Source organism: Podarcis bocagei (assembly GCF_964188305.1).
Source record: "Podarcis bocagei genome assembly, chromosome: 8".
Taxonomy (NCBI): Eukaryota; Metazoa; Chordata; class Lepidosauria; order Squamata; family Lacertidae; genus Podarcis; species Podarcis bocagei.
This window is the reverse complement of record NC_138133.1, coordinates 82,548,838-82,561,894: the sequence shown is the minus strand read 5'-3', so window position 1 is coordinate 82,561,894 and position 13,057 is coordinate 82,548,838. Positions and strand designations below refer to the sequence as shown.

Genomic DNA, 13,057 nt, shown 5'->3' with positions numbered 1-13,057 from the left:
CGAAGATATGCAGATTACAGTGGTACCTTGGGTTAAGAACTTAATTTGTTTCGGAGGTCCGTTCTTAACCTGAAACTGTTCTTAACCTGAGGTACCACTTTAGCTAATGGGGCCTCCCGCTGCCGCCGCACCATTTCTGTTCTCATCCTGAAGCAAAGTTCTTAACCTGAGGTACTATTTCTGGGTTAGCGGAGTCTGTAACCTGAAGTGTCTGTAACCCGAGGTACCACTAGTAGAAAAAAATTCAATGTGCTCCTTGAATTCTCCTCTTTTTTAAACCTCTTGCCTATTACTGTATTTTTCGCTCTATAAGATGCACCAGACCACAAGACGCACCTAGTTTTTGGAGGAGCAAAACAAGGAAAAAAATATTCTGACTCCCAGAAGCCAGAACAGCAAGAGGGATCGCTGCGCAGTGAAAGCAGCAATCCCTCTTGCTGTTCTGGCTTCTGGGATAGCTGTGCAGCCTGCATTCACTCCATAGGACGCACACACATTTCCCCTTACTTTCTAGGAGGGGAAAAGTGAGTCTTATAGAGCAAAAAATACGGTAATTGAATATTTTCAATTACATGCTGGTGGTGGGCAGGACTGAAGCCAGTGTGTGGAGCAGCAGGAACCCAAATGGGTAGGGTCACCCTTCTTGCATTGCAGGGGGGTCAGACTAGATGACCCCCGGCATCCCTTCAAACTCTAAGATTCTGCAATTCTATTATTCTTTCTCCCTCTTTCTGACACTCCCTCTTTCTCTCTGTTTCTCAAGAAGTAGGTTAATTCTACTGGATCTTTTAATATGATTCTTCAGAAAAGGGAAGTTTGTCTGTATACACCGTCTCTTTGTCTCAGGGGGTGGAGTGGGGTTGATTCAGAAGAGACAGAACTGATCTGAGGGGACGCTGCCCTTGGCACTTCAGTGGCAGACTTGGGTAGACTTGGTGTCACCCCCCAGCTTTTGCAGTGCCATCCTATGGATCAGTGGTGTCCAACAGGTCAATCCCCGGGAGGCTCCGGTTGATCACTGCTGATCATGTGCTCCTTTTCCTTCGCTTTTGCCTAAAAGCAGCCGGCCCCGCCCTCTCCCCGCCCTCCATTTTTGCATGATTCCTGGAATGGAAGACAGAGTGCGGCATTCCTCCCTAAAACTATTCCGCCTGCCTTTCAATTTGAATTTAGCCTGATCTTTTATTTCCCCTTCCTTCCCTCCCCCTCCCCTTTTTATGAAGATTACCCCCTCTGGGATCCCACAGCTAATTCTCCCCTGGTCTCCTCACTGGCCCAAATAGGACTAATTTAGCCAGCTAGCCCTGGTGATCGTCTAATGTTTATTGGATGGATTTCCCCCCTAAATTGATTTTTGATTTTATTGTTATTCACGTTTTGTACCGTATTTTATGCTGTTTTTTGTAGCATCAATTAAGGGTTTTAAATTTGTTGTTAGCCACCATGAGCCCGGTTTTCTGAACCGGGAAGGGCAGGGTATAAATAAAAAAATATTATTATTATAAAAAAGCTCATCAACTTTGGCCCGAAACCCCCCCCCCAAAAAAAGGGGTAGATCACTGCCAGTTTTCCCCCCTGTGAGTAGATCTCACTCTCTTGGGAGTTGGACGTCCCTGCTATAGGTGGATAAGGAGGCCCCAGCTTTGGCAAGGAGGTGCAAGGGCTCTGGCAGGGTCCTAGTGCTAACTATGTTTCGGGAAAGAGGCGGAAAAACTCTAGGGGGAACCATTTCAGAGCTTCATGCCTCTGATGCTCACTTCCTGGGCTTTGAGGTGGCACCCCCTCGGTTCAGTCCCCAGTGTGTGCTCACACATAGCCCTAAATCCGTCCCTCAGTAATCCAAATGCGATCATAACCTTTAAAAACCTGGTGATCACTGCCTTAAGTGACCTGAAAACTCATGTGCTTTGTAGGTGCAAGTGTAAAAGTTCTTGCATATTAACTTCCTCCTCTCCCTGGAATTGCTGTGGACTACTTGACCAAACCACAAAGCCAAGCAGATGTTTGCGCCCTTCCAGGTTTGGTCATTCAGTTATCTTAGGTCACATCCGCACCAAAGATGGAACGTATGCAGAGGAGGGTGACCAAGATGATCAAGAGTCTGGAAACCAAGCCTGATGATGAATGGTTGAAGGAGCTGGGCATGTTTAGCCTGGAAAAGAGGAGATAGGAAAACCATCTTCAGATATCTCAAGGGCTGTCACATGGAAGAGGGAACAAGCTTGTTTTCTCCTGGTCTGAAGGGCAGGACTTGGAACCAATGGCTTCAAGAGACAAGAAAGGAGATTACAACTAAACATCAGGAAGAACTTCCTGGCAGTAACAGCGGAATGGTCTTCTTCAGGAAGTTCTGGACTCTCCTTCCTTGGAGGTTTTTAAGCTGAGGTTGGATGGCCATCTGTCAGGGATGAGATTCTTGCATTGCAGGGGGTTGGACCAGATGTCCCTTTCAACACTACAATTCTGTGATTGTATGATCCGACTTAAGTGTCCTGTCAGCACAAGAATTTCCGCTTCTGCAGCTGAACTTTCCCCAGGAAGCATCATCCCATGCATGCCCTGTACTGTCCCCAAATTTGCTCTGAAGGGTTGGGGAGCCCCCAGAACAGATGTAGGGATGTCCAGGGAGGATGCAGGGAGTCCCATTGCCACAGTGGACATCCTTGCATTGAGAGCAGGCTGGCTTAGCACTATATTGGATACAACTCCATACATTTAAAGCATTTTACTTCCTCCAAATAATCCTGGAAACTGTAGTATCTCTCTCAAAGCGCTACACTTCTCAGCACCCTTCACAAACTACAGTTCCTAGGATTCCTTAGGAGAAGCCATGCATTTTAAATGTATGATGTGGGTGTTGGGAGATTCCATTCCACCTTTTGTTGCAGACATGGGATTGTTGTGTGTCACATGTCTGTTTACATTCCAGCACAGATTGCTGGGTCCTGTGAGCGGAACTTCCGCTCTGTGAATTGCTCTTGTTTTGATTGTCTCTCCGAGAAGACGGCAAGGAGAGACGACATGTTTCTTTGTCCTGATTTATGTATAATAAATCCATAGTTTTAGTATGTATCCACACAGCCTCCAGCCTCTTCTGTTGTGCAGTTTACTCTGCTACGTATAGTGTACTCAAGGCAGCAAGCCTGAGTCGCTGATTTACGTCAGAGCCGATGAATCTCCACAGCGTAAAGGCTGAGAGGGAGATGATCCAGCTGGGGCCTAGTCAACTGGCCTTTTGACCCCCGGATGCTGACAGTGGGTGTGACCTTACTTTTTCCACAACTGTTTTATGTTGTTCTTGTTCTCCATTAGGATCTAAACCCTCTCTTGGTTCCTTAGTGTACGCCTAGTTGAGTAGTTGAGCAGTTGAATTTCTCTCTCTCTCTCTCTCTCTCTCTCTCTCTCTCTCTCATCCCCACTGTTCTGGATTGGGCACAGGTGAGCAAAACCAAACTACCATTCACAGGGAGCAATATCACGACACTCATGTGTGGTATCCTCAGTGTGCACGCATCAACTTTAGGAGCTGGGGAAAACCTCTCAGATAAACTAATGGGCTTTCCCCCCTCCCAAACAGTTCCTAAGGAAGACTGTAAACATAGAGCCAATTCCAAGTCAGCTGGGATAGCTCAATTGGTAGGGCATGGGATTCTTAATCTCATGTTCATGAGTTTGAGCCTCATGTTCGGCAAAAGATTGCTGCATTGCAGAAGAGGTAAAAGGTAAAGAACCCCTGGATGGTTAGGTCCAGTCAAAGGTGACTATGGGGTGCGGCACTCATCTCACTTTCAGGCCGAGGAAGCCAGCGTTTGTCCACAGACAGCTTTCTGGGTCATGAGGCCAGTAGGACTAAACCGCTTCTGGAACAACAGAACACCCTGACGGAAGCCAGAGCACACGGAAACGCTGTTTACCTTCCCGCCACAGTGGTACCTATTTATCTACTTGCACTGGCATGCTTTCGAAGTGCTAGATTGGCAGAAGCTGGGGCAGAGCAATGGGAGCTCACCCCATCGTGGGGATTCGAACTGCCGACCTTCTGATCGGCAAGCCCAACAGGCTCAGAGCTTTAGACCACAGCGCCACCTGTGTCCTATAGTGCATTGCAGAGGGTTGGATTGTAGGATCCTTGTGGTCCCTTCCAGCTCCATGATTCTATGCTTCTATGATTAACCAATCACCCGACACCGCAGGTCACAAGTTGAGTTTGTGGGTATGCCACTTTGAGAACAGTAAGAAGCCAATTCTCTTTTAAAGGTTTTTGAAGCTTTATTGAGTGCTACGATTTCAATTTGATGCACCGATACCCAGCACATGTGATTCATTGAATGCTGCAGTGCCTGTATGCTTTTGGGGCCTGCCCATCTTGTGTCGACGGCAACCATACTTGAAATTTCAGTAATCTATTGCAGACACGCTTTTGTGATTTAGCGAGATGATTTCCAACGCCCCGCAGATCTGTAGTAATTTGATTTCATCCAGCCGATCCAAAATCAATAGAAGTGTTTGGTTCTATTTCTTGTAGGCCACCTTGTCTCCAAGTGGCTTCTTCTGGGTGGTTTTGGAAAGAAATCCACTGCTAGGCTTGCTTGTGCTGGGCGGCTCTCGTCTGCCTGCAACCACAACGCAAACAAGATGCATCACTCCGTGAAAAACTCGTGCAAATCATTATTTCTCATTGAATCCAATGTGGTACACTAATTATTGTGTCACATTAGTCTGCTGGGCAGCTGTCTGGGAACAATGCAGCAAGCTAATAATTATTGAACAGGCTGCCAGCAAATTCCACGGTAGAACTTATAAATCATTTATTTAATGCTAATTCAATTATCTGTGAGTTTTCTGGCAGCAAAGGCCAAGCAAAACATTCCAGTGCAACAATACCACACGGACAAAGCACAGTGATTTAGGGTCTCAGAAGTGTTGCATCAAAATAGACCAGAAAAATACAGTGCCTGAAGGAATATTTGGGGTTCCAAAGATTGTAAGTTCTTTTTCTGAAGCGCTGTTAACTTTCTGAATTTAAAAAACAAACAAATGAGCATTATTTATAAGTGGGATCTGCCACAAAATGTTGCAGTGGAGAATGTACCTGACTCCAGCTATCCCATTTCACTCCATTTCCCCTCTTCTGTGGTTTTCTGAGTAATATGTACCAATTTTTTTGTGGCTCAGTCCTCTTTGGGCTATTTTGGCTCCTGCCCTTAGTATTTTTCTTTTTCTGCTTTTGCAAAGTATTCTTCTATGGCGAGAAAGCCACTTTTGAATTCAAGAGGAGGTGGTCTTGCGGGCTTCACACCCTCTCCACATGCGCGGGGGCTGATCTCAGCCCCTGCGCCGATTGAGGGAATCCCCCGGTCGCGTCATCCCCTAACCAGCCAATCACCTGGTCGGGGGGGGGGGCATGGTTTGCCCTATATTACACTGAGGCGGCCGGGGATCTCCCTCTTTTTGTCGCCTCTGCTTCACCAGTTTCCCACCCTGCCACCCTTCAAGGTTTCTCTTCTGACCTTGCTATGGACCTTGGTTGGTCGCCGTTATGGGGCCTGGTAGGAATTTTTTCCACTTGGCAAATTGGCACCAGCCACTTAGTTTTTCACCTACCTCGTAGCAAATCGTCACAACTTCCTTGGCATTGGGGGTTAGGCATTGGTACTGGTATTGTTATGTAGATGAGGGGGGGGGAGGAAGTGCCATCACCTCCCCCACAGGTCAAAGGGTAGTCCGGTAAAGGATTCCAGGGGGTGTGGCCCTGTCTGAAGCCTATGGAGGTTAGGGCCTAAGGCATGCCCCCGAGCGGTGACCTCGGGGGACTTCCTAGTTGATGTGCATCAGCAGGACTCCCCCGATTGGTGTTAACCCTTCCCAGACTTCAAGCAATCAGGCTGAAATCAGATAGTCGATAGGACCAATGCCTAAGCCAATACCGCTCTTACCTGTAACCAATAAAGTTGTGGCCATTTATTGCCCATTAACCTAATTAACGGTGCCTTGTGTCTTTATTTCCATTGGGGGGAGGCGGGAACTTGCCATGCAAACCATAGAAAAGGACCTGTCTCCTGTTGCTACCACAGACCTCAACAGGAAATGTTAAGAAGAGCAGGGTAGAACTTTGAACAATTTGCAATTCATCTTCAAGGTCATTGTCATACATGTGTTGTTCTTTTTAATGCTTTAGACACTTTGGGCCCTTAAGCTTAAATATCACAATTGTTGGGGAGAAATAAATCAGACCATTCACATTCCACTGTGTGTGTATGAGCTGAAGTTTTCTTAAGTATAATTTACAGTTCAGCACAGTGGTTTGTCATATTCTGAAAGCTTGGAGACCCGCCCCCTTCTCTTCCAAAGATCATGCAGATGAACTTGAATTGGGCTGCGAACTGAACTAGTTCGCTTTGTAACAGGATGAACATGAACCAGAATTAGCGGGATGTTTTGGAAATGAACTTTCATATACAGAGGAACCTCGGTTGTTGAACATAGTCTGTTCTGGAAGACCGTTCGACTTCCGAAACGTTTGACAACCAAGGCTTAATGGGCGGTCAGCAATTTCAACGGAGAAAATTGAGAAATGTGCCTCAGAAGCCGTTCGACTTCTGAGGCACATTCGAAAATGGAAGCAATTACTTCCAAGTTTTCGGCGTCTGAAAACCAAAACGTTTGGCTTCCGAGACGCTCAAAAACTGAGGTTCCACTGTACTAAAAGTCAGGTTTTTTTCCCCCAGCCAAAACTCTCTGAAACTCAGTTCCGGCACATCTCAGGTGGGCGCCATTGCCATTATAAGAAAACAAGGGAGGCGTTCATGGTGAGTTCAGGCACCCTTTTTTGCTAGGAAAAGCAGCACTGCTAAAAGTAGAGTTGATGCAACCTTTCTGAACATCACTGCCCAAAGAGAGAAAAAGGTGTGTGTTCCACTGTGCACTTACAGCTCAAGGTACTTTTGAGGGTTTTGATGTAATCGGACCAGAATGAACATTCGGCCTTCTTCAGCCCTTTGTGGTTCTCAAAGGAAGCGGTAAATTCCTTATAGTTGTCTCCATCAGCATCTGCTCGAAACATAGGCCAAGAGGATGCAACCCCAGTCATTTTTCTGGAGAACTTATAAGGGCCATTTGGGTTTCTGAAGAAAGGAAGAGGAAGAGCTGTTATTCAACCAGCCAGCATCATGAAGAGTTCGTGCAACAGCCTTTAACACATAAGAGAATAGGCATGTATCTATACTCTCATGACCATTATTTACAAATAAAAATAATAATAAATTTTATTTATACCCCGCCCTCCCCGGCCAGAGCCAGGCTCAGGGCGGCTAACACCAGTAAAATTACACTAAAAGGGGTGGGGACCCAATTTAAAATACAGGTTAAAATGCAATTTTAAATGCAGCCTCATTTTAAAAGTAGGTAGCCCACACAAAATGTTGCAGTGTAGATTAGATGGACTTTGTTCTGACCCAGCAAAGGATTAATGTTGTTCTGCTAAAGTTGTGCCTTACACGAATTCTCTCCCAGCAACAATGCCTTCAGGTGAGTCGTCATTATCATCGTATTCTCAGGTGGGGAGATGGTTCATTCCAACAAGAGCAAAACAAAAACAGAAATCCTCATCCGAACAACATTGTTCTTGGGAGAATCATCTCTTCTTTGGCTAGTTCTTGGCAACAGTTTCAAGGGTGCAGGGAAGTTGAGTTTTATTTTGACTGTGTAATCTGCCTCATCTTTCAACAGTTCCTCTTCCCTAGTACTCACTGGAAATTGTCAGGGTTCACCAGCAGCTCAGGTTTAAGAAAAGCCATCCTTTTGCAAATGAGCTGAGCTGTCTTGCAAAGCTTCAAGAGGAACTGCGAGACGGCTTGCACAGCGGAGCGTTTCGATGTACCCAGCTTGTTGTTTACTGACAACAATACTACACAAGAAAACTTCCAGGAAAGCAAAACTGACAGAACAAAAGCTAGGATTGGGAAATCAGCTTTTGAACTGAGAAGCAGGTCTTGACTGACTGTAAAGTTTTTGCTCTTTTAATAACCATGATCTACTGATCTTGCTGTATATCAGTGGGTGTCTTAAAAATGCTTCTTGCCAAATTGCTGATTGGAGGCTTCTGTGGTGACTTCCCTGCATTTAAAGACCAGCTTATTGGTTGTCACAGATACACTGTCTGATGGTGACACAAAAAACCCTGCACAAAAACTATGCAATAGAATGAAAGATCAATATCCCCCATCTCTTTTTCCCCAATCGCATAATGGAAATGACAACAGTGTCTTATCCTGGATGTAAAAAACAATGAAAAAGACATATAGTGCAGAGACTATATGTACTTTTCTTTCTTCGATACACAAGGACATCTTTAACAAAAGCTAATTAAAAGAAGAAATGAGGTTCAGAAGCTTTGTTAGGGATGGAAAAACTGACCGTGCAGCCACTTCCAAGTAACTCAATACACACCCAGATCTTATGAAGTTGGCTAGGAACTGTATGACCGTTAAGGAGAGGGTCTTCGCTTCCGGAGTATACTGGTTTTCATACTGGGGATGGAAAGGCAGCCCAAAGGCATACTGGACATCAGGCAGTAACTCCAGGCTTGAGCTTGAAAGAAAAATAAGGAAAGAGACTGGATGAAAAACAACAGCGGTGGTCTTATCGGATGGAGAAAGTGAGAAAACAGTTCCATGGTTAGAAGCGGCAGCTGCAGAAGACAAGGAGATGGTGGGAGACAGAACTCAAGTCATAGATTTGGCAAAGGATGTAGGAGAAAAGGAAGGAAGAAATAACAACAACAACAACATTTTATTTATACCCTGCCCATCTGGATGGGTTTCCCCAGCCACTCTGGGTGGCTTCCAACAGGCTATTAAAATACAGTAATCCATCAAACATTAAAAGCTTGATGTTGCAGGTTTTGTATTTTGGTGTGGACACACATGTGGGTGTTCACACCCTCCCCTTATTGTGCTCTCCAGCAACAGGTATTAACAGTGCTGGATTTATGTATAAGCTAAACAAGCTATAGGGCCCCACTCTCTTGCCCCCCCCCAAAAAAAATTAAAGGAAAAAAACCTGGATGTACAATTCCAAAATATAAGATGGGGGGAAAAAACCTATATACAGCAACAGTGTTTTGTGTTGTGTAGGCTCCTATGATGTAAGTCATGGGCCCCGCCTGCTAGCCAGCTCCCTAAAATATCACTGGTTTGCTCATTTCTATATATAGAGTGCCTACATTCTGCATGGACTAGTTGCATGGCAACATAGGCAAATGGCTTGAGATACCTATTAGGTCCATAAATTACCATACAGCATATATTCGACACAAAAAAACCGCGACAGTTTGTTGTTGACAAAGGACAGCTTAGGGCAGTAGCTTAGGGCCTCATCAAACCTAAATCCGGCCCTGGGTATTAAGAACCATTGCTGTCTCCAACTGTAGAGACAGAGCAGAGTCGTCCTGGCTAGAAGCCACAGACAGCCTTTTCCTCCATCAATTTGTCTCATCCTCTTTCAAAGTCATCCAAATTTCTGGCCACCACTGCCTTCTGGGGGGTGGGAGGGAAGTTCCATAGTTCAACTATGTGCTGTGTGAAGGACTTGATATGTCCTGAAGTTTGCAGACTGCTGCTTTGGAGTGGGAACATAACTTCAGCATCTCATCATAGCTTTCTCTGGTTCACTCTGGATCAGTGAGGCAGCTGGCTGAAGTGGAGTGTGGTGCTGTGGCTGAACTCTCTTTTCCCTGAAGGGTGGGATGTGTGCATGCAGGGTCTCCTGGTTTCTCCACAGCGAAGCATCCTGGTGCTGACCCCTCTCGGAGACCCTCACTTGAGGCAACCCTTCCAGTGCCCAGCAAGGGAAGGACCAGTTTGGAGGCGAGGTCCCCTTGAGGAGTTGTTCCACCTGCCCCGATGGAAGTGAGGGGTGCCTGCCCAGCCGGGCTCTAGCCCGGTGTCTCCCCTACTAACCCCCCCCCCAAGAAGCATTTGCTTCTTGTTCTGCCTTCCTTTTGCTGCTGCAGAGCTGGACCATAAAGAAGGCTGATTGCCGAAGAATGGATGCTTTTGAATTCTGGTGCTGGAGGAGACTCTTGAGAGTCCCATGGACTGCAAGAAGATCAAACCGATCCATTCTGAAGGAAATCAGCCCTGAACGCTCACTGGAAGGACAGGTCCTGAAGCTGAGGCTCCAAGACTTTGGCCACCTCATGAGAAGAGAAGACTCCCTGGAAAAGACCCTGATGTTGGGAAAGATGGAGGGCACAAGGAGAAGGGGATGACAGAGGACGAGATGGTTGGATAGTGTTCTCAAAGCTACCAGCATGAGTTTGACCAAACTGTGTGAGGCGGTGGAAGACAGGAGTGCCTGGCGTGGTCTGGTCCATGGGGACACGACTGAACAACTAAACAACAACAACAACCATAACTGGAGCTGTTTGGAAGGCTGCATTGGGTTGCCATATGTCCTGGTTTTCCCTGGCGTTTTACTGCTTAACGGAAATTCCCGCCCTCCGGATGCAATTTCCGAGGGCTGAATCCCGAATGTGTCCAGGAAAACCAGATATATGGCAGCCCTAATATATTCACACATTCACACCACAATTTTGGGCCTTTCTGTCCTTAGCCCCACCCCAAAAGCACCAATAACAACGTTGCATCTGGAAGGCAAATTATTTACCAGCAGCTGAAGAGATCTGAAACCAGATTAAAGCATATTTTCCCAACTCTGAATGTTTAGACAGGGATTAAGCTTGATCGGAGCTCACTCATTCTGCTTGAACAATACAGTGGTGCCTCGCAAGACGAAATTAATTCGTTCCGCGAGTTTTTTCGTCTTGCGTTTTTTTTCGTCTTGCGAAGCACAGTTTCGGAAAAGTTTTGGAAAAGCTTCAAAAATCACCAAAGTCTTCAAAAAAGGCTACCACACCGCGTGCTATGAGTTGCTCCTCGAAGTCAAGTCGCAACTGTATTAACGGTTTTAAGAAAAAGGAAACAAACTTGCAAGACGTTTCCGTCTTGCGAAGCAAGCCCATAGGGAAAATCGTCTTGCGAAGCAGCTCAAAAAACCAGAAACCCTTTCGTTTTGCGAGTTTTCCATCTTGCGAGGCATTCATTTTGTGAGAAGAAGAAGAAGAGAAGAGTTTGGATTTGATATCCCGCCTTTCACTCCCCTTCAGGAGTCTCAAAGCGGCTAACATTCTCCTTTCCCTTCCTCCCCCACAACAAACACTCTGTGAGGTGAGTGGGGCTGAGAGACTTCACAGAAGTGTGACTGGCCCAAGGTCACCCAGCAGCTGCAGGTGGAGGAGCGGAGACACGAACCCGGTTTCCCAGATTACGTGACTACCGCTCTTAACCACTACACCACACTGGCTTAACCACTACACCACACAGTGAGGTACCACTGTAATGGGCTTGCTTCACTCCATGCGTATTACAGTTATGTCGGCCACAAATAGTGCTTCTATAGGAGCAGGGATATAGAAGGGGGGGGCACTGACAATGAGACGGTTTTGTTTGTCCACAGTACAAGTCTGTTCAGAGACGTAACGGCAGCAATGATGTCAAAAGAACTGATTTGCCGGGTCACATCAAGAGCTCAGGGAAGAGATACAGTAAGAGGAACAAGAAGCTGAGGTTGATTCCTTGCTGCTCATCTCTGGATTGAGTTTTCAGGGGTACACTAACTGAACATGGAGGCTTTATTAGGTTTCATCAATAAAAAAAACACAAGGATATCCTTTCCTGTATTGGCTACATCTGTACTGGAATCATTTCCTAAGATGTTTTATTGCTTGTGTGTTTGCTGCCCAGGGCTCCTTTGGGAGGAAGCAAGGAAGCAATTTTAAATAATTGTAAGAGAAGAAAAAGTTTGTTTTTACTGTAAAAAACAAGAACCCAACAACCTCAAAGCGGTTGCAAAAAAAGATAAACCAATAAAATCATTGGAAAGAAAAATTAATGGCAATGATTTAAAACTTTCAAAAGGTTGAAATAACACTAGACTAAAAAATGTCTTAAAACTCATGTCAACTTTCTGAACATCTGGGTAGGTAAGAATGTGTTTAGCAGCTGCCGAAAAGAGTACAGTGAAGTTGCCTGCCTGATTATCAATTGGCAGGGAGTTCCAAAGTGTGGGTGCTGCCACACTAAAAGACCCGGTTCTTAAAATGCAGAAAACACATTATGTGGCCAGTTTTTTCTCCTTCCCTTAGTGAGCATGAATATTATGGCATTGCCTCAACCTGTGGATTTTCCCCTGGGTATCAGTGGCTGGCATTCCCAGTGAATAATCATAATAACCTCTTAACCAAAGCACTTTTCTCTCATTTCTGCAGAATCTTTCCAAACCTCATTGTCTCTTTAACACTGCATGATTTCACCTCTTAAGGTATTTGCCTTCTGCATTTTAGCTGCTCTTGTGAATAGTTTTGGTTTCAGCTGTTCAGACAGAAGTCAAATGAACCAGAGAAAGCGATGATGAGATGCTGAAGTTATGTTCCCACTCCAAAGCAGCAGTCTGGAAACTTTGTTTTGCAACCATGTAAAGTCATCTTGCTTTCCTTTCTTTTCTTTCTTTTTTTAGCAAAAGGAAACCATAATTCTGTTATGATTGGGGGGCGGGCAGTTAGGAATATATTTGAGATTAAATTAGAGCAGGGGTAGCCAACTTGCCATTATTCACAAATAGCTGTAATGAGTGGCTTGTGCCTTGTGCTCACTTTACAATCTGAGCCAATATGGAACTAATGAATTGCAAACATGCCCAGAGACAGGCAAGCTCTCTGAAGCTCACCTTGGATTAACTTGAATTCTTTAAAAGAAAATGGGGAGAACACGGGCAACATTTCATAGAATCATAAAACTGTAGAGTTGAAAGAGTCATCTTGTTATGCACTGAGTTGAATAGGATCCAAAATGCAGCAGTCTGATTGGTCCTAGAACAATAGGATTCAGAATGCAGCAGCCCGATTGGTCCTAGAACAATAGGCTCCAGAATGCAGCAGTCTGATTGGTCCACAGGAGCCACCCAATTCAGCTCCAGGTGGAAGTGAATCCGCGACCTG

At 45.5% G+C, this 13,057-nt stretch overlaps 1 protein-coding gene across 1 annotated transcript in view; it reads right to left on the bottom strand.

Moving 5' to 3' along the window:
• Window positions 1-4,244: 4,244 nt before the first annotated feature.
• Window positions 4,245-13,057, bottom strand: part of TG (thyroglobulin) — a 178,058-nt gene continuing 169,245 nt past the window's right edge. Inside the window, exons 46-48 of the mRNA XM_081206080.1 lie at window positions 8,449-8,589; window positions 6,931-7,124; window positions 4,245-4,613 (exon numbers count right to left, since the gene is read on the bottom strand). Of these exons, the coding sequence (XP_081062206.1) occupies window positions 4,513-4,613; window positions 6,931-7,124; window positions 8,449-8,589 (436 nt within the window). The 3' untranslated portion in view covers window positions 4,245-4,512. The remainder of the gene's footprint in view (window positions 4,614-6,930; window positions 7,125-8,448; window positions 8,590-13,057) is intronic.